Below are 27,982 nucleotides of genomic sequence, written 5' to 3'. Positions count from 1 at the left end.
ATATGCTTTGGGTAGGGACTTTCCGATACCCTCCATCTATCAGTCTAGTTCTGCTCTTACTGAAAGCAGTTGCAGAACTGGATTTTAAGAGGAGAACAGTAGGGTGATGCCCAGCATAATGGTATCTCTGTCGGAGTTCCCCACGTCTAAATTGAATTTACCTATTTGTTATATTTACCTATTACCTACAGTATGTTTTAAAGCGATGTTGTGAAAGGTAATTGTAGGGAGCACTGGGAACTGTATGTTATTTCAGTAAGTTACTAGTAACAGCATGAATTACTGCTTTTAAATGTATGTCCTTCTGGTAACTCATGCTGAAGGAATTGGTGAATAATAGATAAAGCACAGCTCTGACCTGTGAGCAGTCTGGATTGTTTCGGTGGGGGTAACTGCCCAGTCTGCTCAGTATAATCCGTATTGCACTCTGTGATGTTAGCACTGCTTCTTGTCGCTACGCTGCCTGTTTCGTTTTCTCAGCTGGATGAGAGTCATTTCGTGTCTTTCACCCTACAGCTTTTCTTCATATCTATTCCAGCTTCCCTCTCGTCTTTATGCAGCTGCACCTGTATCTGCTATTTTGGATTGAACCTTAAGAAGGGTTCTTCATATCAAAAGGTGGGTGTGTGTACATGCACACACACATGCTCATCTATACAGGTAAGCCCCTACCTACCTGTTACTGAATATTTGCGTGCATGGGTAAGCCTCGTAAGGGGCTGGGAATTTTGCACGGGCTTTTAGCAAGGCCACCAGCAGGACCGATGTTCAGCTGCCTCTGCACCAGCCGTGTCCATCCATTCATTTGAAGCTGCTTGGTTGTGAAGCTAGTGCATAGATCTCTTCCAGACCATCTGTCGTGGTTTAACCCCAGCCAGCAACTAAGCACCACACAGCTGCTCGCTCACTCCCCCCCGGTGGGATGGGGGAGAGAATCAGAAGAGTAAAAGTGAGAAAACTCGTGGGTTGAGATAAAGACAGTTTAATAGGTAAAACAAAAGCCGCGCGCACAAGTGAAGCAAAGCAAGGAATTCATTCACTACTTCCCATCGGCTCTCAGGTGTTCAGCCATCCTCAGGAAAGCAGGGCTCCGTCACGCGTTAACAGTTACTTGGGAAGACAAACGCCATCACTCTGAATGTCCCCCCTTTCCTTCTTCTTCTCCCAGCTTTATATACTGAGCATGACGTCATATGGTATGGCATAGCCCTTTGGCCAGTCTGGGTCAGCTGTCCCAGCTGTGCCCCATCCCAGCTTCTTGTGCACCTGGCAGAGCACGAGAAGCTGAAAAGTCCTTGACTAGTGTAAACTCTGCTCAGCAAGAACCAAAACATCAGCATGTTATCAACATTACTCTCATCCTAAATCCAAACCACAGCACTATACCAGCTACTAAGAAGAAAATTAACTCTATCCCAGCTGAAACCAGGACACCATCCTACCTGGCAGTAAATCAGCTTGGGTTAATTGAAAGCATTGCTACTGTTTTAGGGGAACAGTATCACATCTATGCTACCAGTCATTGAAGCTCTGAAATGCCACGTTTGTAAAAAATAGTGCATATTCCATGTTTAGGTGAAAATAATAATAACATTAATTGAACTAGTTTGCTCTTTCTTTCTCCAAATCCAGGTTCATTATAAACCCCATTTTAAAAATCGCAAACGAGTGTGTCACATTCTTGTCAGAGAAACATACTTCAGCTCTCAGTGTGATAGATTCTTTCTGAATAGTTTGTTTTGAGGACTTAGTGAATAGCTTTCAGTTTGATGATTACTGAGCACAGGCATGTGGTAGGCTCAGAAAGTACAGCCTTGGGGATTTTTAGTTTGCTTTTTTGAAGGCTGGAGAGAACTGGAAAGCAAGCCAAATCTATTAGCAAGCACTGGCGGGGTTCCTGATCTATGTAAATAGTAATATAGAGACATGTATGAAGCATTAGCTAGTATTTAAAATGCAAACTTCAAACACAAAATCCTTGCATCACAGCTTCTCAGTAACTGTAAGCCATTTTTTTTAACATGCTATTCTTTTTTGTGGTACCTACTCCCTATATTGTTGCATCAAGGATAAACCAACGTGTTTTGTGATACATGATTTTGAAGACTCAAAATACTCACTTGAAAGCATTTTAGCAAAGTGAACTCAAAGCGAGCTGCTCTGTACTGTGATAGCTGTGCAGAGACAGCCTTGGCTGTGCCTGTGCTTTGGATTAAAACCCAGTTTTCGTACAAGTGGTTTTAGTGGTGTATTTAAACCCAGTTTAGGGATTTTTCTAATTTTCACTTACTGTGACGAGGTGCATTTGAATGTGACAGAGATGCTTTGGTTTTGGTTTTGTTTTCTTTTTTTTAATGCAGACTTCATCAGCGTAATTTTCTCCAAGCTTCGAGTTAGGTGGTAACTGCAGTAGCACTTAGTCATGCCAGTCATCCCTTGTCTGTGTTTAGTCTTATCCTCTGGTTTTCTTCAGCTGCGTTTTTTTCAGGCTGTAGGCTACTATAGAGAAGGAATGCCTTTTGTTACTCCCAGAGCTTTACCCAGCACGGCAAAAAAAGGATCAGCATACTGCCATCTGCATTTAGCCTTTTCTTATGTTTGTTGCCCAGTAGAGAGGTTAAGTGTGGAATACGATCTTGCAAACTTTCATGCTGCTGGGTTTAATCCTTCTGCCTCTTGCATCTTTATTCATATATGCACTGTTTTAAAACAGCAGAAGCTCGAGTTTTTCTTAGTGGTATTCCCCGGTTCAGTTGCTCAGGCAGCTTTAAGTCTCTAGAATACAGGATCACACCAAAATCTTGGTAGCTAGCAATGATCTTCTTCACCCAGAGTCCTTAAACTTTGACACAAAAGCTGCTTTATTTGATTCTAGTGGATTCCTACCCTAGAGCCACAGTATCCTACACTTACGTGTACTGTACTTCATTATCATACTTATTCAAATAACTTTTTTTTCTCAGAAATTTTGTCTCCAACTTATACATGACTATACATTATTCACAGATATATTCAAAAACTTGTAATTTGGCTGCTTATAACCATTTGGCAGAAGAATGTGCGGTTTCCAGGTGTGGCTTTTCTTCTAAAACACAATGTGGTTGGCTCGACAGTGCTGGGCACTGTCGAGAAGCAGAGGTGTTTCCTAGCAGGCACAATTAGCTTTCCGAATGCAATCAGATTAGAAATGAGAGAAGAGCATGGAATGAAGTTGGACTGCCTACCCTACAGGTAAATTGTTTTAAGTGTAACCTGTATCTACTACGTGTCGAGGAGAGAGGGAACAGAATTCAGAATATTGCACTCATCGGAGAATAGAGTGAGACCAAGTCAGTTTTAACCAGTGCAAGAGTTGGTAATGCAAGAACATACACTAAAATACAGGAGGAGTGAAGACAAAGCTGTTGAGAGTTGGTTCGAGCCTCTTTTGTCCTGTCATTCTGTACCAGGCACGGCTTCATGGTAACAGCTTAGTGCAGCGATGTTCTCTTCAAAACTAAAATCTAAAAGAGAGCTTAGCAGTTGCTCAAGTGCAAGAGAGATTTCACAAGCACACTGGGTATTACTGAAATGCACCGAGATGTAACAATTGCTGTTGAAGTTCCCCCTCCCTTCCATGTACCACTCTCCAAGAAAGATATGGGAAACTCTTGAGATGAGAAAAATATGCTGTTCATGCACTCCAGACAGGTTACACAGAGGAAATACGGACTCTACTCACTTTGCAGTGGGATGATGAGAGTTCAGAAAAATGCAGAGATAGTCACGAGAAAGCCTGGCAAGAGGTGGTCAGAGAAATAATTGCAGCCTCCTTGGGGTAAAGCCCCCCATTCTTTCTTGCACACACTGCACTTAACAAGCGAGAAATAATCCAAAGTGTTGTCTACCTCTTCATCAGTTTCTGATTCTTCTCAGAGCTAAAGTAAGCAGGATTAGGTCTGACTAAGTAATGAGAGATAGGCCCTCAAAGCAAAGCTCCTCAAAATGTTCTTCCTGAAATTCTGATGGAATTTTCTTCTGTCTCTCTTGCAATTGCAGAGCTAGAAGTGGGAGCTCTAGTAATAGCAAGGTATCCAGAACCCTGGCTATTAAAGTTTTTTATGTGATCTTAACAACAAAATAATTATAATCCTATTAGCAGCTGTAGCCTGGTGTTACCAGAGGTTGAGGTTAAATGATAGAAATTGAGCAAGAACACTCCAGGGACACTCCTGACTCCTGATGCGTTTTTATCCATCTAAAATAGGTCCTGACCCACAACTGGGCTGGAAATCTCGCTGGTTTTCCTTCCACCTGAGGACTTGTGTGTTGTGTACAAGCTCTCCGCTGGCACAAAGCCAGCAACACTGCTTTTCTCATTGCTGCTGTAATCAGTCCTAAAGTGAAGAGCAGGGGATTCGGTTACATGATTTGCGAATTATCAAATGCTATGGTGATGGGGGCATGAGAAGCACTTCTGTGAAGGATCGCATTGAGACAGAACCCGTCGTGTCAGCATGTGGGCTGAGCCAGGGGAGCATCCAAGGAGTGGTAAGCAAATACTGGGAGGTTTAAACATCTCTGCTCTTCTAACGTTGGAACAGCAATTAGGTCCAGACTGGATGGACGGATGGTTTTTAGGAAATAGAGTGGAAAGGCCCGGTATGGGAAAACTTGAGAAGCACAGCTCCAGGTACGTTGTTTTAATTACTGAGTTGGACTGGACTGATTTAAAACTCATTATGTTATAATGACTGGGAACTCTGCACCAGGTAATCAGGCCTTGGATGAGTCCCTCTCGAACGCATTGCTAAAAATGACAATATGTGGTTTATTGTTGCAGAAGCTATAGGGTAAATAAGCAGGGAACCTAAACTATTCAAGGCAGCCTGCTTGAGTCAGGATGAAAGCATTTCAGCTGGGCTGTTACAAGGAAGTTCCCAGGGCTGCTGACTGAACGTGTCCTAAAGAACAGGCGACTTCATTCCCTGGGACTGCTTCCTCTGTGTGTTAAATTCACGTTTTAAAAAAGGAGATGCATGTGCATGCACAGACAACACTTGAACAGGGAAAATGCTTAGTTTTCAAGTCCGCTTTCAGTTCTAAAGCATTAGTGTCAACATACGATTTATCTCTATTCAAGGCAGTTTTCTTGGGCTTGCCCAGTCACAAGTCTTTGCATAGCTAGATAGAGTTTTGCAAAGATTATTTTGCTTTCAAAAGCATTACCTGCCTTGAGATGATTAGTAAAATATATTGAAATCCAGTAGGAAAATCACAAGAAATAGCCGATCTCCATATGCATTTTAATATGAATTTGAAGTGTTTGGGGTTGGTGGTGGTTTGGGTTGGCAAGTTTTTTATTTTCTCTCCTGCCTTTGAGCAAACACAGCCTAGTGCATCTGCTTTAGTCCAGTATTGTTGACCGATTATAATGTGATGATGGCTTTTTTTAGCACAGCTTATGTCAGGGGACTCACTACCACGCACACAGGATAAGGGATGCTTCTCTGTCCAGTGCTAATGGAGAGACTATGCCTCTTGCTATCACTCATCCTATGGCTCATGCTTGCTAAAAGTTATTTTCAAACACATTAATGAAATGCTGTGAAATAATGTTTTCTTTTTCAAGGCAGGGATACATCCAGAGCAAGCATGTGGGGGATGTAGTTCAAGTCCTGCCTCTTCTTCGCTTCCCCAGATTTGGAGGTGAGCCTGAACTGTACCACTCGCACTCAGATGAGGTAGGCTGGGGGCCTGCTACCCCTCCATTCCCCGCTGCTAGAGAGGCAGCTGTCATGCGTCCTTGCAGCTCCCGTTCTATGGTCTTATAAGAAGACACGATTGAATACTTGTCTTTGTAGTAGAAGTGCCTTCACCAGAAGTTTTTTTGCCTTTTCTGTCTGTGTTTCTTTGGTTGCCTGACACGCAGTTGCTTTACAGATGGGAGTACTTTTTCAGGCTGGAGGATGTCACCTATAACTCATCTTCTGATTAGATAGATACCTTGAAATACCCCTTAAAATATCCCAGTGTTGTTCATTGCTATTTATGAAGATAATTTATTAAATCCTGCATTTTAGCACTGATGAACTTAAATAATTCCCTTACTCGTATTTCTCTTACTTGTGAATTACACCAAGAAATCCTTCACTAGTGAATTCAGACAATGCAGAAAAGTAGGCTTCTAGCACAAGAGGGATGCTTGTATGCAAGAAAAAATCTCAGATTTCATTAACACCTGGTTTAAATATCTCTTTGCTAACTTTGGTGTTTTTCCTTTTACAGCCTGCTTGAACAATGAATCACAAAAATATGACCTCCCTGATTAGTACTTCACTGAAATAGTAATCATAACATCACTTAAAAAGAAAGCACAGCAGTTTGATGCATGACCTTCAGTTGCACACGCTGATACAGCTTGTTTCCTGAGCCTCTGATTGAATCCTTGTGAGGAAGGCAAGTAAGAAATTATTTGATTGCCATATTCAGAGCACTACACTGCTTTTGTAAGATTATATGTTTGATATATTTCGCGACTACTTTTTTTTTTTTAAATAATTGTCTGGGTCTAGAAGACATTCTTTTAATTATATAGATATGTCTCTGTGTGTGTCTGCATATGTTTACATATATATATAAATATATATATATATATATAAAAAACCAGTTTTCTGATGTGCTGAGGAGATGAAGGTTAAGCTATCGCACTACCTGTCCTCATCTTCCTTCATAGTCTTTTAACCAATTGGTCGATTCCAGCTGAATGTGACAAAGTGGAGGAGTACCAAAAGATATCAAATTCTTGTAAATGCCAAGAAAACATGCTAACTGAGGATACCCTCTTAGTAGAAAAAAGCTACATGGAGTAGATTGACCTTACAAATACCCGCACTGCAGCGAGTACTTCCAATGGAGTCTGAACTTTCTTGAACATTAAGGTGAGCCAACCTCAAAGTTCACAGCAAACGAAGCTTTTTAATTGTGGGGCTTATGGGGACATCTGTGTTATAACAAATCTCATGTCAGAATTGTCTTAGCATTAAGCCAGATATTCACAAATATATGATGGACTTAATTCACCTCAATATTAGTAATTACAGCCACATCCATCTCAGAGCATCCTCTACTTACTCCAAATCTAATACTGCAAACCACAGGGCTGTGGCAATTCACGTAATTTAAATACCTAGGTAATGAGGTTGCCCGCAGTAGAAAGGCTGTATTTTAGCTGCACTACAAGCACTTAGTAAAATCCTCCTTGGTATGTTTTTCTCATGGTTCAAAGAGCTTAGATAGCCTAACTCCTATCAGCTCTTCTCCCAATCTCCTAAAATCCCCAAATGAAAACCTTCCTTTCTTCTGAAATTCTCTTCTCCCTCACTGATCTAGCAAAGAAGCATTATCCGTGCTCAGTAGCTAGTTAGTAGGGTGATAAATGACTTGACAGGATAAGCCTTCTCAAGACATGTCGTAAATGGGATAAGCCTTTGTTCTGAGGAAATCCCAGTCCCTCCAAAAGGCAGCCCATCATCCATCCCCTGACTGCGCTGTAGTCTGATACTATGCACTGTTCTCACACAGCCCAAAGCCTGCAATTTTCAAAGCAGACTAAGTGAATTGAGAAATTTTAACAAAATTTGGCTTTCTGATTCATTTAAAAATCCCAGCAGGTTTTGATAGACCTGCAACAAGCAACACACACTGTTCCCCATAAATACATGCAGCCGTAATAGAAAAATCACTCTCTCTTCTATTTATCTCCTGTTTCTCCAGGCTCCTATTTCTCTTGCAACAGTTGTTTTTCAGGAACCTAGATCCGAAGAAGGCACTAAGTGCCTTGCATCGCTGCAGCTATTTTTTTTCATGCACTGACACAAGACTTAACCAGGTAGCAGCAGCTTTGCATGCTGGCTTTGTGCATATCTGTAACACTAATGCTATGAAAGCATCCAGCAATTATTTATAGTCATGAGCATTGTTCTGTATGTTCTAAAACACTGGTGCCTGCACCTCTGTGGCCTGCTCTGAGGTGAACTTGACTGTGTTTTGTGCCAGGGAGATTTGTTTCTTTGTTTTTGTTTTTGTTTCAGGGCTAAGACTGTTCTATGAATACAAATAATAGGGTCATTTTTTTCTTTGTATTCATAGAAGTCTTTTGGCACTGATCTACTTGCCAAGATAAATTGCTGATTTGAAAATACCGATACCATATCGCTCAGTCACTTGGAGGTTTCAGACCATTATGTGGTATAATGTGTTCCTCTGTTAACATTTTGCTCTCCTTCAGTTAATGGACAGATGTCAAAAGCCTTTATCCCATATTAACAGGACGGCTGTGCAAACCAGTATGAATGAGGAGCAGTAAAACATCTGCCTGCATTTCTCTGCCTTCTCCTTCCCCTGTTGTGTTCTCCAAGACTTAGGTCAGTGCCCTGCCAGGCTCCCAGTCCTCCTCCTCTCCTGCTCTTCAGCCCCCCGCGACAGAGCATGTACGCTCTGGTACCTCGCCGCGGCCAGCTGCCTCCTTTCTCAGCAGATCCTGCAGTCAGCCCACTGGCCTTTTTTTCTTTCTCCGGATGAGGATTTTCCACCCTTAAACCTTGCAGCCCACCTGCATAAAACTGATTCTCCCCCTACAGCGCTTTCATTGCCCAACTATTGGCCAGGCACAGCCCAGCCAGCGAGATTCATGAGATCCTTTATCCTGCTACCGCTTCAGGACAAGGAGGTGATGTGTCAGGCATTGGTACTATGTGTATATTGTACAGCTGGGTGACTGCAGCATTAACAAGATTGGAGCTTTATGGAATTAATTGGAATTTTATTTCTGTGGTTTCTCAAATCACTCGGGTCGTCTCTTGCCATGTTCTGTATAATACAGACCACAAAATTTGTCAATATAAGCTTGATAAAGAGTATATTTTAAATAAATCCATAGCTTTGAATTATAGATTTAAAATTATGGAGAGTCTACTGCTTTACTTAATAAATTATTCAAATAGCTAAGTATGCTGTATTAAAAAGATAAGTTAAAAAACCCCAAACAACAAAGATGCTTTATTTTCAGTCTGACTTTGTCCAACTTCAGCTTCCAGCCATGGTATCTGGTTAGATTTTTGCCTGCCAGCTACTGGATGTCTTCTCTCTGTGTATATGCGCACACAGCAAGCGTGAGTCACCTCCTAATAATTTAGCATAATATAAGGTGCGCTTTAGGTCTCAGGCATGTTTCAGGGTGTTGTACCAACCACAGCAGAGCAAGATAGCTGTCTGTTAAGCCTGCAGGCAAGATGATGGCAGAAGTTGAGGTGGCTGTAAACGCTCTCCCTAAACATGGATGATGCTGTGATAAAACCACAGTGGGATTGTCCAGTCTTTCATCAATTTTCTAAAAACAAATACGGCATTGACAATTGTTGAAGGTGATCTTTTCCTTCAGCTGTTTTGCACTGGGCTCGGGTGCTGTATAAACATTACCTGCTGTGATTTACATAAACAGTTAGGCAAGCACCATCCTTAACAAGTAAAAAAAACATACATGTCTTCAGTGGAAACGTTTATATTGTCAAGTACTGTAATCACTAGTATGTGTTTGTACCATAGTAATATTTAAAGTCTACGGAGGACTGGTGACCCCAATGAAAGTATTTATGAGTGTGCCCCAGGGACAGCCTGCCTGGACATGCTCAGGGGCAGAATAAGCTCATTCCTCACATGACGTGACACCAGACACTCTTGAGTATTCAGGTGACTCGTGATTTGCACGTGCGAGAAGACATGGCCACCAGCTGCACTTGGAGCTGTGCTTGCAGGCCCACTGTAGAGAAAGACAGCTGAGGGCAGCTGAGAAGCAGGCTGTGAAATACAATATGGGCATACTCTTGCAGGTGTGTCACAGATCTGAGGTCCCTGACCCCAAAGTATGAAAACCACAACTCCCATTCTGAGATTTGTACATAGACTTCACAGTTCTCACTACGCACTCTTCTCTTAATTTGAGTAGATGTGCTCTCTGCCCTGAAGTTAAGCATATGCATACAGCGTGCAGGGACAGTGTTCTAAGTACAAATTTGCTCTGGAGAAGTAAGAAATTTTTCCTCAGCACAGTATCTACGACACAGTTGTGTTTTTCAGGGTTGGGAGATTCCCAGAGCAGATAAAACAGCTGGTGAAAGGCTAACACACAGAAAATACATGGCTTATGTACTTTGTGGTTTCTTTTCTTAGCACAGTCTCTATCACCAGTTTACTTAGTGCCATGATAATGGGTTTCAAAACTGGGAAAAAAAAAAAAAATCTTAAAGTCAGTATATGACTGTTCACAGCATGGAGTTAATTCTCTGTATGGCAGTGCATATGTTCTAAGACAGCTTTTTGGCAGGTAAAATGTCTGTGTGTCCATAGTCAGGCCTTTGTCCGTATAATTCAAATAAACTTCATGTAAAGAAAGAAATATTTGTGAGAAAATGAGTGCAGAACATAAACAAACAGCTAAATTTTGCATTTTCCAGCATTAGGCTAGTAACTTATGTATCTGATGGTCAAATCCCATGCACTGTCGTTAACTCCAACTGTAGTTTCAATTGGTATTGATTTTATGTTTGTTTATTCTGGGGTGCCCAAGCTGCAAGACCAAAAAAGCCTCATGTTCAGTAACCCCACATATAAACACGGATCCTCTACAGATTTGCAGAATAATAGCCATTTTGAAAATAAAGGCATCTCATCTATTCTCTCTCTGTTGCAGCAACATTAGAAGATCCAAGTATCTCAATCATGAAAACCATCTTTACTTTGCAAAATACCAGTTCATATACAGGGTCATTAGCCTTGATTGACCATTAGGCATGTCTATAGCACATGTCACTACCAAAGTACAAATCAAGTATTTCTGGTTTGGGTTACTATAAATCAGCTTTCCGTACAGTCGTAAGCCGCCGAAGAGTAATATATGTTATTAATCATTTACTTAAATACATTTGTAGCTCAAAGCCTACATTTTGCTGATTCCGAAAAGCCATTAGGAAATATTCCAAACATTTCTTGATTTAATGCTAACTAAAAATATCTCATCCTCAGATTAGCACAGTGGGATGTCAAGGGTGAGAATATTTGTCCTGGACATCCGGCACGAATCCATGTTCCTTACGTATGACCTGGGTTCCACGGAAAATACAATTCCTTTCTTGCCCTCTTTAGAATAAGTTCCCTTAGCTTTCTTAGATCACTCCTAGGTGGTCTAAAAACAGTAAATTTTTGCTGTTGACTGAAATCTGCTGATGATCAGCAAAAAATCTCAATCACCTTTCCTTTTATATGTTTACTCGGGTTACTTACTTACCTAAAAAAAAGTCTGAATAACTTTGACATTTGAAAATTCTAGGATTTGGGAGGGGGGAAGGGAAGCTGTATTTCAAAAACAGAAAACCAGTTCAGGAAATTCCAGTCAGCTCTGCTCCTTGGGCCTGTGAGTCTAATTAGCACTTCCAGTTGGTCAGATTGTTGCTAAGAAGGTAGTTCTAAATAGCTCAATCAGTAATCTCAAAAATGTTGATAACCTCAGGATCTGAGAACCAAACCAGCTTAAATGGAAGAATCTGTAAATTAAGTATCAATACATTCAGGAATAAGCCCTTTACTTAGAAACCTGATAATACTTCCATCAGCTACTTTGCTTTTACTAAAACATTTACATTGAAAGGCTTCACCAAATTACGTATTTTTTTCTAATCAGTTTACTTCATTATAGTAGTTGATAAACAGAGGTTACAATCTTGACTGGTGTTTGAAAGCCCCACTGATCCTTTCCTTGAAAGGTTAATTTAAAATACAGAAAATGGGCCACCTTCTTCTCTCTTGGTAGTTCTGTAATAAAAGGTTGATTGTTCAATCAGCAGCATTCAATTATTTTGCTTCTGATGTTATCTACATGTAAAAAAATCTAGCTAAGCTCAGATGGTCCCTGCAGGCTTGCCAGTTCTAGCCTTCAGTGCAAGGATGCAAAACAAAAAATTAGAGCTTCACAATTAACTTTCAAAATGTAAAGTATTATGTTGTCAAGTTAAAGAATGAAATTTTCTTCCTGGAATATCAGTGATATAGAAAAGCTTCTGGAGTGTTTGCCCCTTTTTTTAGTGAAACTCATTCTTAGAATATGTTTGCCGGAGAAAAATGTGCTAACCGAGGAAGTCAGAGTGGCAGCCAGTGTTCAGAGAAGTAGCCCAGAAATGTAGCCATCCAATTCTTGTTGAATTAGTCACGATACTAGACCTCTACAACAGACATTGAAAACTTAGGCTATATTAATAGATTTAATATAGTTGAAACAGAAAACAAATGTTTCCCTAGCTGTGTTTTTGTTTTTGTTTTTTTTCTTCCACGGGACCTGGGATGCTCAAATGACAGATGTACAGACCAAAAGCAATGAAATTTATTGCTTTGATTGTGATGGTTGAAAGAAACAACGCTGACCTCCAGAAGTTTAGAGAGCAAAATAAATACAGAGTTTTAGCATTATGTATCAAAACTGAGACCACTGACTAATATCCTGGAAACACGGTGAGACTATACATCCAGTGTAAAATAAATCAGCTCTCAACAGGAAAGTGATGTCAATGACACGAACCATTTTGAAATTTGTGTTAATTTTGCTATTGGCATGAATTTTAGCCCCACATTTACTCACTTTTACTTACTGATCTTATAGGTGGGAAAATGAAAAGACAGGACTCACTCAGAGGAGAAAATCAATGCTGTTGCATTATAAAGGATCCTCGTGAACAGCAACAAGGGCATCTCAAAGCGACTCTGGCATTGGAAGGAAGCTTGGCAGTGCTGAACAATCAGATAAAGCACTTTTTATTTGCAAGCCAGTTGAGGCAGGTCGTTAAACAGACCAATGCACAGATGTGTTCTCTTCCTTCAAAATCTCAGCTCTTATTTAAGAGAAAGGGATAAAATAGGAGCACAACCAATATAGAATGTTGGTAACTCCACAAAAAGTGATGGTTTTGCCAAAGTGTAAAATTCCTCATTCACGACTGAGATGTTGTGTTAAATGGTTTGAGTGTGTGCTTTGATAATGGTCTTTTTTTTTTTCCTCACAAGGAAATGGTATGATCTGTATATCATATCACACTGAGTGGCTGGCATCTCATTCTGATGACCTGCAGTTCAAGTTTACAAAAATCTGCCACATTTCTTCTGCCATCTTAAATAAAAAAGTCACCAGTGCCTATGAGTACGCAAAGGCTCCACAGAGCCCGAGCCAAGACACACATTCCAAGAAGCATATGGAGCCTGTGCTGTGACTCTCTTACACTGTGAGCGGAGGCACAATCATGCACGGAACCAGTTCCTTTGGTAATTCACGTTTCCCCTATTCCTGGGAGAAACTCTGCCATCATCCTCCTCCCTCCCCAGCTGATTCAATCCCTTGCTGAAAGGTAATACTGCAAAATCCATCCTTTGTTAGCCGGTAGGAGAGCAGCAGTAAACAATTCGAGGACAATAGCCACCAGACATATGGAAAACACTTCATTTTTACTGAGCTGCAACATGCAAATTCTTTGCTAACGAGAATTCCTGAATGTTGAAAAAAACTATAATCTGCTTGCTTACTGTTGAGACACCATATTTTTTGTGGAATGGAAGATCACTTTAGAAGCTTTAAATGACCTGGAAATGATTTTTTTTTTTAAAAAAGGTGACACTTTAGATTGCAAAAGTACTAAAAAATATAGGTTAGGGAACAGCTCGACGCTGTCGGGTAGTAGGCCAATAATGACCTCATAATTTCCATTTTCAGTGCTTTCATGGGTTTTAAAAAGTCTTTTGCATCATGGAGACTCTTGATTGTTTGGCAGATCCCAGCTAAATCCCCATTTCCAGCTCTAAGAGGGCTGGGGTGTCTCCTAGCCTCTCGTTCCCTGCCTGGGGCACTTCGCGGTGGTTCCTCTCCCAACAGCGTGCCGCTGACGAGCGATGGCAGCCAGCGGGGACGACAACCCACAGCGCCAGCTTGGAGATGTTGTCTGTCAACCCGTCAACCTCTTGTCTCCTGTCAATGTTTGCTGTGACAGTGACAGTCTAGATGGAAAACAATGGCAGACGGCTGGGGTTGGAGCCCCAAAAACGTGCTCGCCCATGAGGCCATGGGATGGTTTCCCGCGGGGTGTTTTCCCAGAGAACGGCTGGCTGGGCTTGGCTCCTCGGCCGCGCCGCAAGCGGAGGTGGTCCCAAGGCCTCTGTGTGTACAGAAGGCCGGGAGGTCAGGGGATGGTTTCAGAGGGGCCCCGCGTTGCCCCCTCAGAGGGCCCTTCCCTAGCGCTGGGGATCCCCCGCACCACCAACCCCGGGCCGGGGTCCCCCACAGCGGCCTCGGCGGCCCGTTCCCGGCGCCCACCCTCAGTGGGCTGCCGGCCGCCCCGTCAGGCGGGCGGCCCCGCTCCCGCCGCGGGGGCAGGCACGGGAGGGCTGGGCGGCCTCCTGGGCGGGCGGCCCCCCGCCGGACCCGCCTCTCTGCCCGGGGCCGGGCGCCGAGCACCCTCCCCCCCGCGCCGAGGCGAGGGGCTGCCCGCGGCGCCGGGGCCGCACAAAGCGGTGCGCGGCGGCGCCTTTCCCGCCGCCCGTCAGGCGGCCGCCGCCCCTGCCTCCGCCCCGCCGCCGGGCTCGGGGCTGGCCGGGAGGCGCGGGGCAGCCCCGCGGCGCCGACCAACGATGGAGCCGCCGGTGCCGCCGCCGCCGCCGCCTCAGGAGCAGCCGCCGCGCCCTCGCTCCCACACGGTCACCACCACCAGCAGCTCCTTCACCGCCAACCTGTCGGCCAGCTCCAGCACCCTCGCCTACGACAGGGAGTTCCTGCGGACCCTGCCCGGGCTCCTCATGGTGACCGAGATCGTGAGTGACCCCGGGCAGGCGGCGGCCAGGGAGGAGCCGGGCCGGGGGGCGCGCGGAGGGGCGGGGGAGCGCCGGCCCGGCACCGGGCGCTGGGCCGGTGTTGGGGTCCCCGCCGTGGAGAGCTCCCGCCGCCGTTTGGAGGTTGGGCTCTTTCCCCTCGGTTTCATCACCCGAGGCGGCTTCGGTGGGTCCGTGCCGGCGGGGGAAGCGGAGGGAAGGGACGGCTTGGAAACGGGGGCGGCTTTACCGGGGGGGCACAGCGCTCCCGCCTCCAGGCTACGGACAGCTGCAAAAGTAGTAGGGGCCACAGGCAGCCGCCCTAGCCTCCCGCGGAGTTTGCGGTATCGTCGCCTCTCGAGGCGGAAAAAAGGAGTTTTGGCAGGTCGGGAACTGACTTTTGGAGGCTTTTCTTTAACTGCGTTGGTTGTATGTGCTTCGTGCTTCATCGCGCACAGGTAACAGTGACGTGAGAGTTCATTAGGCGACTTATCTTCGTTTTGTAAGTCAATAAAAAACATTTCCTTAGGCTCTTCGTGATTAGATACACCTGTGCACAGTGGGATAGGAACTAGCACCTTTTGGTTTTTGGTAGCGATTTTGTTTTTTTGCAGGTGCTTTGTAAGGTGTAAACGACCCCGGGCAGCACGGGGTTCAGTCACTTGTCCTAGTCGTAGGCAGCGGAGCAACGCCGGGATCCCTCGGCGGTCCTGCCTGCTCTCCCTGGGTTAAGCAGTGGACACTCGGCATCTCCGCTTAAAAATAACGCGTTTCTTTCAAGTCTGCTCATCTACGCTATTGGTAGTTAAGGAACTTAAAGAGCTGGTTGCCCCAGCTAATTTTTTGAGTTTCCTGTGCGATGTTTTTGCTTTGATGATGCTGGAAGGATTAACATATCTGACCGGATTCGTTTTCAAGGCTTGAAAACATTGTGCTTCACAAGAGCAGTGGAATGACTGTTGGTTTTGCTGACTTCAAAGTTAAAATAACCAAGCAAAGCTTCAGGCTGACGTGCGGTGTGGGACCTCTGGCAGGAGCAGTGCCGTCGGAGAGAGGATGCGCACTGAGATGCCAGCTGCTGCGCGGGCAAGTAGTGGTGAGGGTGTGAAGTCCGAGCCTGCTACCGGCTGGTGCCTTGCATGCCGGCATGGTTGGGAGTTCTGGCGATCTTTAGTAGGTAGGTGGTTGCAGGCTTATTTCAGTTGTTAAATACAGGGGATGCTTCCCTGTCAAAGTTGTAGATCTGTGAATAAAGGAGTCTTAGTTTTTGAAAGAAAAGCTGCTTGCTTTTCCACTCCTCTTCAGTTACTAATTACAACACAATTATGAACCTTTATTGCTCTTTATCTGAAGAGTGATCCCACTGTAGATTGTTAGAGAGGTGCCCATGGCTTTTCCCGAGCCCTGCTGGAATGTCGTATATTCAGCCTGACTGCAAATACTGCATCAGCTGCACTTATATTGAGCTACACGGCCACAGGGCATGGTCAGGCTCTTGCTTACTCTTTGTTGGAAGTGTGCTTTCTAGTTTGTGTTGACAGGTGATGATATTGGTGTAGCTTACCTTTCTAAACAGTGATGATGGTTTTTAGGGGGACTTTGCTTCCAGTCAGCCATTCCTGACTCCTGGAATAATTATAAAATGATTCTTCAGCCACCATTTTGAGATGCTTGAGTTCATTAATATTGACATTTAAAGCCAGCTTCGCCTCAAGTTTCATAAGTACTTGAGAACACGTTTACCAGCTTCAGAAAGACACTCAATGCTACCTGACTTTGTAGGCTAGTGTAGAGTTGTGTCTGCACTACCGCCTTCCATGTATGTATTTTTATTGATCAACAGTGTGAAGATGTGCGGTTCCTGGCCAGCTCAAAGGAGCTGACAGAAGTCTCTAATGCAGATGAACTTACGCTGGTTTGTGATGATGTATTTGAGAGAATGGAGGACAGTTTTAATAGGAAGTTGAAGGCAATAAGGCAGGTCCTACAGAAGCAGAGTATTGCTAGATACTGCCTTTGAGGAAATACTTCTGGTTCTTAACCCCACTTATTTTAAAGCAGGTAGAGTAGCTGTTCTTCTGTGAAATTAAAGGAAAAGAAAAACGTATTAGTGAATACCTTGATATGGAATTAACTGAAATAAAACCAGTTATTAAAGTCAAATAAGTGAGTTTGTATATATGTGTGTGTGTGTGTGTGTGTGTATATGTTTGGCATTGGTTTTGGTCAAACCTTTTCCACCAGTTCTGTATGTCCTTTTTTTTCTGAGGGAAAATGTGCTTTAAGAGAGCATGACTAGCTTTACACAAGATCTGTATTTCAAAATTGGCTCTGCATATTCTGCAGTAATGGAGTTGTGTACCCTAAATCAGTCAGTTCCTGCTTGTTCTGATCATCCTATATATATAAAAGTTGTGGCTTGCCTGCACAGATTGGCTCTTCAGGGTCTTTCTGACCCTTGGTACTGATCCCCCTGCCCACAGCACAATCCTGCTAAGGATTTGCAAACCTGTAAACGGGACAAACTCATGTGTGTCTGTATTTCAGTCTCAGGCGTTTGCAGCCTGATAGATCATTTTCAAAGCATCAAGCTCTGAAGTGCAGCAGCTGTGGCAAGAGCATACTTTGCTTCTGCTGCCCCTGCTCTGGAGACACCTGTGAGATGGACAGGGAAGAAGAGTGTTTTTAGTAGTATCTGTTATCACTGCAGCTACTGATCTGCCAGACCCTGTGTTCATTAGGATGCTATGTTAAAGCTAAGCTAGGGGTGTTAAACAACAGCGCTAAATGTTCTGAGAGTTTGCACGGTGGGGCTGCGTAAATATTTGGTTATCGCTGCTGTCGGTCAGTAGACGTGCATGCACCAAGAGGAGTGCAGAGTGCCGTCTGTGACTCCTGGCTCTGAGACCGGAGCTCTCTTCTCTGTTATAGGCAAAGGGCAAATCTGTGTTATTATTCAACCAAAGAGAATGGAAGAGCACAAAGTCACCACATCAATTAAATCTTTCAGTCCTTTAAGTGAGGGATCTTGATCAGGTTTTGCTCTTACCTCCCGAATTTGGATACTGTGAAGATGAATTAACTGCCGCGTGGATTTCCACATGCACTGGTAACCAGCCTACTTCTGCACTGAGGCTGTGGTTTAATGGCACAGTAAATTCAGCTTAACGATTCCCACTAAGAGATTCTTTGCAATGCTGCAAAACACTGGTCTGCTATTAACTCAGTCTGCTGTTTCCAATTTGTTCAAAATGAGTTAGCTTTATAAAGACAGGTTTTATGATGGATCAGGTATTATCTGGCCTTTATGTAGCTGCTTTAAAGCCAGCATAAATCTGGGATGAGATTGACTGTGCATATTCAGCAGTAATGGAGTCATGTACCCAAACCTGGTTCAGATTAATTTTGTAATGCTGTGTGGTCTAGCACTGCACACATCTAGTATGAATGAACACAGAACCACAGCCTGAAGTGTAGGCTGAATTACCTGGTGCTGACAGATTTCCATTGCCTTCTACCTCTGCCTCCATGACGAGAGAGCGTGCCAGGTTGCCTGCCCCTTACTGGGAAAGAACTGGGGTCAGTTTGTTTCAGTGCAAAGAGCAGAATAGAAAATGCCACTGGATTTCTGAGAGGCCTTTGGGAACTGGCATAAAACACAGCTTAGGTGTGTGGCACTTTATCTAAATTATTTATATACAAAAGTAATGATGCTTGCTGAACAGGGCAGGGGCTTCTGACTCAGGAGACTTGGATTCACTGGCCTTAGTTGGCCAGTGACTACTGACAATGAATTTATCTGCATCTCTCTAACTTCTCTGAATGACTTCTCTGTTCATGGAATACAGATACAAATCTTTGTAAGGCACACTGAGAGCTGTTGGCAGAAAGTAATATGTAAGACATAAATGGTGTTACATAGTCTTTAACTCAGATGTTCATCAACTGAGTTGACACTGCAGTAAAAATATATCCCATAGAAGATAATTGATACTTACTTCTATAGTGTAACCCCCCCCCCCCGCCCCAAGGAGGATTTATATTTTCAAAAGAAGCAAGTATAACAATTTCCAGAGATGTCTTTTGAGTGTTTCTTTTCTGTACAATGATGGCCCAGAAAGACTATGTTTTGTCTTCTTTGGAATTTTATGGCCAAGATAAATGATGGCTAGTGACACCTTCTCAGAGCTTTAAATCAGCTTCTAAAGTCAAGCGTTATGGATCACTTTGCAGAAGTGGAGAGTTTTGTGGTTGCTATGGATGTAGTTATAAAAATATTTACTTTCTAGCAGAATGACATTGATTCTTTCAGAGTGTTGCTTCACACCAGTATGTTGCTAGATACAGTCTCTAATAAAACTTGCCCTACTAATTTTAAGACTTGTAATGGCTGTTTGTCCTTAATAAAAACACATACTACATAGCTTGGAAAGGTTTGGAAGGTTGTTATGCTGCTGCTGCAAGTGAAGGCTTGCGATGGTGTAAATTTTAGTAAATTATAATTACAGTTGCATTTCTTCATGCTATTCTATGCAGCTTATTCTCAGAGTGAAATGCTCAGAATAAGACACATACTTGAAATAGAAGCCTGATAGGAGGTTATTTACATCATTGGCACCGCATAAAATTATGGTTTGAAATTACATTTCTGGACAATAAAAATAATTTTGATCACTATTTCATTATTCTTCAAACGTAAGACCTTTGAAGGCTTAATTGAGAAAAGAAATCTTGTTGAATTTGTTTATTCTAGTAGAGTGGTGAGCTTCAAAATATTAAATAGACATTGAAAGTTATGTCAGATTTAAGATATTGAGGTTACCAAAACCAGAACAACTGGACATGTCCAAATGTTTGTTCAATAGGCTTTCCTTCATTTTTTTCCCTAAGAGATGCATCAAAATCTTCTACAGATATTCAGGTTTTGAATTAAGTTAGCAATAAAATCATAGCAATGTTAAGAAAAAGAGAAGTAATACAGTGGGACCACCTACTGTTGAAAAGCTAAAAGACAAAAATTATGCTTAATTTTTTAAAGCTCTCCTTGCATTGACCTTTTTCTTGTAGTCTTATGCCCTCTCTGACTGCAGGTAAGAGTGTTGTGTATAGATCCCGTGCTCCTCCTCCACCCCCAGTTCTTGGACAGACCTCAGAAACACAGAGGGAGTTTCATAAAGCCCCTTTCCTCTCCTGAGTAGCAGCAAGTCTTTCTCTTCTATCAGGAACTTGGGAGATTTTTGCTATTTTTTTTTTTTTCTTCTTATAATGCAGTTTTTACTCCAGTCGTAGCATGTCTGCTTACATGTAGTTGACAACACTGAGGCACCTTCTAATGTGTTGAACAAGTGCTTTGCCTAGAGGAGGTGTATGTAAGCATGGTCTTAAAACAGTTCACTTTGAATTACTGAGTGAAAAGAAGTGTCCTGTACTAGTCAGGCACTTCATCCAGTAGCTTCATCTTCCTGTGCATGAGTAAGAAAATACACAATATAAAGTCCAAGCTTTCTTTTGCTCTTGATCAGACAAAACTCTCACTGAAGTCAGGTTTCTGTTCTCCCTTTTTTAGGTGCTGTTGTTCCATTGCTAACCCTTAGTGTAACTATCCTTAGTGTAGTGGATGCACACATCTATATGATTTCCATCTTCCTCTAGGATCATATTGTTGTTTAAAGTTCTGCTTCTTTAAAGGTCTTTGGTTTCCTGGACAAGATCAGGGCGTTTCCTTGGGAAAAGAGAGCTGTTTGGGGGACACAAGAAAACAGAAGGTTTGCAAAGTGTTGTCTGGAACATGTTCCAAGTGCAGACAGAAACAGTATTAGGACTGACGTGGTAAGAGGGTGAAAATGCCTCTCAAACTGAAAGCAGATATTTTACAAAAGGTCAAAAATGCAAAATATTCTCAATACCTCAAGGTTAAGGTAGAACATGTATGAAATGTCATTATCTCTTCATGAGAAGAATGCTTTAAAGACATACTTAAACATCAACTTTGTTCTTGGGTGGATAGTGAATATAATGTAATTCCTTCTTCCTCACCCCTCCCAAACTCTAGAAAACAATTACCTTCTTTTGTACCTGAGAAAAAAATTCTTATATAACCCGAAGCTAATTTTAAATAATTTTTTTGGCCTTCAGTAGCCTATGTCTGTATGTTCGTGAAATGTGCAGTCCTCCCATTATTCCTAATGGAATAAGTACAGCTTCGTAGGTGCTTAGCTTTAGTATGATGCTGTGGCTGGGTGTGTGACTCATAAGGATTAGTGCTAAGGCTAAAACCATCATGGTCTGAGGAGAAAGGTTGATGGTGTAGTTGGAAAGAGATTGGGACTGCATCCCTGAAAACTGCCTTTTTCCAGCTATGCCAGCTGGTCCGGGAAAAATCATATGGAAGACATTCCTCACCCCTGCCCTTCACCCAGAAGTCCCACATCCCTGGGTAATTGTACTATGGGAACTGAGTTGCTTGTGAAGGCAGTGGTGTTGTCAGATACAGCAAATGATGGAGACACTTGATGCTACGTTTTGTCCTAAAATAAATACAAATCCTGGACTTAGGTCTGTGTCCCTTTTCTCTTTGGTTTGGTTTTGTTGTTTGTTTTTGTTTTTTCCCCTCCTCTCATGTTATATTCTTTTTTTCCTCTTTCTGCATTGGGATTCCTGCCTTCTCCTTGGAATGATTTATTACACACTGTTAAGACCTCAAATTAGAGGATCTTAAAGTAGTGTATGCCTATCTAAAAAAAAAAAAAACATTTTCCATGCCAGGTATGAAGAAGAGGTATATTTGCTGGCAGTGTAGTAGGAATGCAAGCAGGAAAAGGACAAAGACAAAAAGGTTAATTGACTATAACTCACACAAGACTTGCAAAATCATATACGGCCCCCAAATTTCTGACTCTTAGTCTTAACCATTAACAAAGTGCTGCTTCTACAGCAAGAGCAAATGCCTTTCACTCCCTGCTTTAGGATGCTGGGAGTGCTCCTGCATACCTGGGGAGCCTGCGGATGTGTCTGCTCTGTCCTATGTCCTGCACCAACTGCGTAGCAGTAACCGGCAGGGTTAGAGCAGCAGTGGCTCAAGGATTCTTCTTAAAAATTGAATTCTCAAAACCACAGAAAAATTCCCTCAGGGACTCTGAGCCCTTCTGAATGGGAAGCGTAGCGGCAATTATGATGTGCTGCCCTTGTTTGGTGAGTGCCTTCTCATTCAGCCTGCTGTTTTTTCCTGTTCTCTCCTGGGAATAATAGTGCCATGTAGTCAGTTTCTAATGGTCCTGCTTTTATTTATTTATATATGTGTGTGTATGTATGTATTTTTTTAGCTTTGTTTTTCTTTTGGATAAAGTACATATTGTAACAGTGTGATGTTTCTGCACTTGTTCCTGTTTCAACTCCAGAAAAGCAGTAGAAAGTGTGACCAAGCCCTCTTTTTCTAGGGTCAAATAGCAAATAGATGTTAGCATCCATCAGACCTTTGGCAAGGTAGTTCTGTTCCTGTGGCCTGAGCCAGTTCCTGTGGAAGCTGCTGGCACTGATTCACCTGCCTCTGAAAGGAGTGGCTGAGGTACAAGACTGGTAAAACTCCAGTGAAGGAGGGACTGAGTAAGGAAAGAATCAAGTCACTGCTTTCAGTGGGAGCTGGGTCTGGTCCCAGGAAGGCTTGGTGTTAAGCTTATGATAGTGAACTGAAAGAGGCTGGGGTCTTGGTTCCACATTCATTAATACTGGATCCAGGCTTTGCCAGATCACTTCACTACACAGACTTGGATCAGTCCTGGGCATGGCTGCATTTTTGCCAAGTTAGAGCACAATATTGAGTGTTTACACTGTTCGTTTTTGCAAGGTATGGGTGTGCGGGTGACACTGATGCAACCACAAGTTTGCAGAGACAAAAATCTTCAAGGCAAAACAAAAACAATTTCAACAAATTGGTATCATTAGAGGGATGCTGTCCCAGCAGTTTATTCTGGGCAGCCACAATGTTTCTGGTCCAATATGAGATGCGCTAAAATCAGATTTTGTAGAACTGAGTAACTAAGTAAGCATGGTAATAATCAGCAAGGTGTTGTTAGTCTTTGGATATATCATCTAGTTACAAAGAATAAATGTATTGCAAAATGCTAGGTAGGACTGGGAAGAGGCTATGTGGGGAAAGCAGCTTCTCTGATCATAGTCGAGTAGTTACGGCTTGTGTTTAGCTGATGGTGTGATGTGCACAACTTGAAAGGAAACCTGTCAAGAACCTCTGCTTCATGCCTGAAAACAAGAGTCGTTTGTATCATCAGCTTTAAATGTGACTGCTATGTCCAGGCCTGGATTTAAATACATTAAAGGTGACACTGTTTCACACGGACTCCATTTATTTAGCCTGGAAGCTGTACAGCCACTAACAGGGTCCACCCCCTTTTTTTTTTTCCTTTGTATGTGTGTATAGTGATTACATGAAAGAGTCCCTTTAATAGGTATTTTAGCATCTGTTCTCTTCATTCAACAGTAGTGCTGTTCGCAAGGCTGCAGCTCCTGCCGTGGGTAGTAGCTGAACGTGGCAGTTTTGAGAGGAGTATGAGGAACCATAGGAGAAATTTAAAAACGGGGGCACAGAGAGTGTTGCAGGCAGTAATTACGCACTGGGGGACAGGGGAACAGGCAAAAAAGCCTCCAACAAAAGGAAAAGCGCTGCAATGTGTCTTTAAAATGACACTTCAACTGATAAAATCAGCCTTGGTTGTCTCCAACTGGAGACAGCCATGGTAGGGTAGACTCTGAGAAGGATCGGGTGAGGGGAGGGCGAATCCTGGTTGGATGCCTGCTACTACTGCTGTAGATTGGAAAGCATAAACAAATGCACAATTGTCCTCAACAGGCTCGGAGCACAACTGTGATATGTGCTGGGGAAGGTGGTGCTCTTGTTCAGTCCTTAGAGGGGGAAAATCCGCCCAAAAATGACAGTATCTGCACTGTTTTGGTTTTAGTTTAATTTCTAAACCACGATGTATCTGGCTGCCAGTAACATCATATGCTGTTTCAAGAGCTTGCATGTGTATAGGCGCATACAAAACCATTAAAAAAACATTATTATAGCTGAAGGCCTTGGAAATTAAGAAGCACCAGAATTGATGTTCACCCTGGCAGTGTTGGTTTGGTATTGGATTGCGTGCAGACACTGGAGTGCAGTCAAAACCTGCGTGGTCGCGTTATTTTTGTCAAGAAACTTCTGTCACTGGCATTGCACAGGAGAGTTTTTCTGGGAGTTACTGGGATATTGTGCATACAGCATTGAAGGAAGGCATGTCACGAGTAAGGAAAGGGGTTGTTCAAAGAGAAAGGATGGTCCCCCGGCTAATTGCTTCCTTGGAAAATCTGATTCTTATCTTCTGCTTGCACTAGTGTTCCTATGGGGTGCTAGATAAGGCAAGTAAGCCTGGCATTTCAGTGTGCTGGCTTTTCTCCTTGTTTTCTGGATCCCCGACTTTGGGTCTGAGATGCAAAAGAAATGATTATTGGCAGTTGTAGCTGAAGTCAATAGGAGCTATGTTCTGAAGCAGCTAAATGCAGTGTCATGTTAAGTGCTGCGGGGAAAAAAGTTTTCCAGTGAAATTTGGCAAGAAGTACTTTTGACCTTAATTTTAGTGCACTGTCTGTAAAATTGGGATACCATACTTCTTTGTCTCACAGAGATGTGTTCAATAGTTTACTGATGACCTGTGAGATAATTCAGATAACAAAGTATTTTTAAGGAGCCCATGTGGATACAAAGCGCTGAGTTGCACGCTGGGAACAAGTCTGCAGGCCACAGTAAACAAGTAAACAAGGAGAAAGCGAAATAGTAAAGGCACTAGTTCTGAAGGAGGCTCTCCCTTTGGTTGCTGCAGGCAGGTGGTGGTGTGGGGACGGGGAAGGTATGTGGTCATGTAATTACAGACTGTACCACAATGTATACTTAACTAATGGTAGAATTAAGATGTGTGAAGAACTTTGTTTCCAGCATTGTTGTATACTTAACGGAAAGTATTTCAACATATGTTTGCGCCTGTCTCTCTCTTGTACACTCTCCTGCCTCTTTGTCGCAAGTCCTATCTTTCCAACTCTTTTAGTTGCAGGGGTTTTTTTGTCCCTTCGCTCCTTCAAGCCTTCCTTGCCCAGCAGCTCGGGGCAACTTGCTGAAGGCCTGTTTTGCACGATCTTCATCCAGACTGCTCTTCTTCAGGCTTGACACAGATAATCAACATAGAAGAATAAGAATTTGGCAAAATGGGGTCTTGTGAGAAGGTGTGAAGCAACTGAAAGAACAGGCTGCGCTCAGTATGAGACATCCATCTTTAATGGTTTCATACAGCTGTAGGTGGACAAAACTATGAAAAATGCTGTAGTATTTTAGAAGAATTAGAAATACTTATAGTGATACAGTGATTTAGGAGGTTGTTGGTGAATATTGTGACATGTTTTGGTTCTTGCGTTGTGGCAGGTGCTTTCTTTTATTTAAACAAATGCTTTTGGCTAAGCCGTAGGCCTAGAGCAGGTTGGACGGACTTGGTTTTTGTCAGACCTGCCACTATCTTGTGATGACCTCAATGAAGGATTTTGGAAAAAGGCTGAAAAGTTCTTCAATATGAGAAATTCAGGATACATGGAAAAGCAGGATCCCTGTTGGGATTTCTGATTTATATTTCAAAGCCTCACTGGGTGCATAAGCCATGTTCATTGGACTGTGCAATACAGTTACAACAGTTATTTACTACTGTGGATTGCTGGTTGACCTCCAAGATGAAAATATTTCTCCTTCCCTTTGATATTACTAAGATATAGCACAGTACAAATGAATACAGTATTGGTGTTCTGTTCTCCAAATGCACAGGAATTGTGCTAATGTCAGAGTCTGGATGCCATATAAAATTCCTACTGGACAGAAAGATAGTTGTCATTGAGAAACCACTATATTTAGTTTCTGAAAACCACAATCCTTATTTTACTGTTTTGAGTAGATTCTTGCATTAATGAGACTTGACTTTAAAAGGCAGTGTGCAAGAGGAAAGTAATGACCTACTTGAAGAGATGGGTTCTCTTGTGGTGTGTTTTCTGTTTGAATTATGACCTCCATCTGAAGATGTATAAAACCAGTTTTGAACATATTACACAGGCCTATAGACTATAATTGAATGATGAGATTTACCAAGAGTGGAATAACAATAGACAACTTTTTATGTTATTAATTACATCTTCATTGTTCCATTTGGTATATTTAAAGAATTTTCCCTGTTTATCTTCTCAGCAAAAAGGGTAGGAATCTTAGCCATGAGAATAAGGTTTCCAAACATTTTGTTCCAACTTGGGATTTCTTTCTAGACTTTGGCAATCACAAAACATGACCAGACACTTCTACAAAGAACTCGACATTCTCTTTGTGCAGTAACAGAGGACTATCTCAGAAATGTTTGCCTGAAGTAAGCAAGTCAAGATAATGTGTTAAAGGTGAGATGGGGTCTCTTAGGAGGTGTTTTACCAAGTCAAGTTAAAATTAAAGAGAGTACACAGCAATAAATTAAATGGAATTCTCTAAGCTTGGTTACATCTAATTTTCACTTTCTTGTTAAGCTGAACAGTGGAAAAAACAACCTCAGAAAACCCCCAAACCAACCTATGTCTGAAGTAATTTTTCACTTTAAAAACTGGGCTTTATTTCAAAATGCCTCTTCAGTTTAGGCCTTGGTGTAAAGAAAAAAGGGTGGAGAAGTGTATTTTAAAAGAACACATAATTTTGACTTATGGTGGTTGCTGTTTCTGTAAGATTACATAGACAATGTACACAAACAAGAAGATGACCCTGAGAAGAGGTGCAGATAGTCCAGATGAGTTGATGGGAACAAAATCAGACTAAGATCTAATGTACACAAACAGTATTGTTATGAAGAGAAGGTTATAATGAATCGGTTTTTGATGCTATTAAAACCTGTTGCAAATTTCCCATTAACTTCAGTCATGCTGACATATCCGCACATGAAATAAAAATAACATGAAAGCTTACCTACCGCAAAGGCTATACAGGCTAATCAGCGCTTATATTGTTTGTCAGGCTCTTAAAGATCAGCAGCTCCTTTCCGATAGTCATTTCCTATCCACTTGTTAGTATTTGCTAAAGGGGTGGCTCTGTTGTTCCTTCCGTTCAGTGCTGAAGAAAAGTGTATGCCCAGAAGCTTTCCCCATTTGTTTCATTTGCCAACTCCATGGATTAGTCTAATAAAAGAGATCACCTCCCTTAAGACCTTTCCTCTCCAATACCCCTGTGTGGAGTACTTGCTGTCAAATTAGACTGAGATTAGGAGGAGCCTAATTAACACTTTTTACCTTTTTTTGTGTTGACCTACGGTGCTAAAACTGACTCTGGGGAAAATTAAAGGCACAGTTAACCTACTTGTTATTCTGTTTCATATGCGCTGTTTCTTTGGCTTGAACAGAGCAGCTGATAGATGATAAAAAGCGGAGGCTGTGCAGATCCATTCCTCAGACGTGTCCTTTTATAACCCAGATGTCTAATTTACATATTTCTTTAAAGCTCCCGATAGTCATGTGTCCCACAGTACAAGCAGATATCTTATTTCGTGATGAAGCATTAGTAGTTTTGTTACATCCACATCATCGTAACCTCATGATACTATTAAATCCTAGATGTCAAAACAGCTCATCACAAATGTCGATCTAAACATGTTTATTCAGTCCAACAAATGAGTGCGTCCCATGGCTTTCCTGCCTTATCACTGGATTATTAAACGACATATGCCTTCTGTATCAAAGGCAAATCGCTATGCACGCTGTGTTCTTCCTTTTCCCTTTGTGTGAACTAGCAAAGCTTCCAGCTAGTGATGTCTTTCAGTGGCCTAATTCCTTTCTGCTTTCTTGGTTTTACTTGCTAAGACCTGTAATATTGTCGGCGGTAGGAGGTTACATTACGTGCCTCTGTGTTTGTGCACAGTTCATGACAGCAAGCTGAGTTTTCAATGTGTATGGATTTGAGCATTTTGGTATAGGAATAGTTGGTAGCTGGAAGAAAGGGGTACCTGCAAAATTCTACTTTTGTAGTCAGATTTTTTGAGTTCTCTAAGGAATTTTC

At 42.4% G+C, this 27,982-nt stretch overlaps 1 protein-coding gene across 1 annotated transcript in view; it reads left to right on the top strand.

Moving 5' to 3' along the window:
- Window positions 1-14,558: 14,558 nt before the first annotated feature.
- Window positions 14,559-27,982, top strand: part of CMTM8 (CKLF like MARVEL transmembrane domain containing 8) — a 36,466-nt gene continuing 23,042 nt past the window's right edge. The window contains exon 1 of the mRNA XM_082312689.1: window positions 14,559-14,880. Coding sequence (XP_082168815.1) covers window positions 14,701-14,880 — 180 coding nt within the window. The 5' untranslated portion in view covers window positions 14,559-14,700. The remainder of the gene's footprint in view (window positions 14,881-27,982) is intronic.

Source organism: Platalea leucorodia, assembly GCF_965183815.1.
Source record: "Platalea leucorodia genome assembly, chromosome: 1".
Lineage (NCBI taxonomy): Eukaryota > Metazoa > Chordata > Aves > Pelecaniformes > Threskiornithidae > Platalea > Platalea leucorodia.
This window is presented reverse-complemented; position numbering and strand designations above follow the sequence as displayed.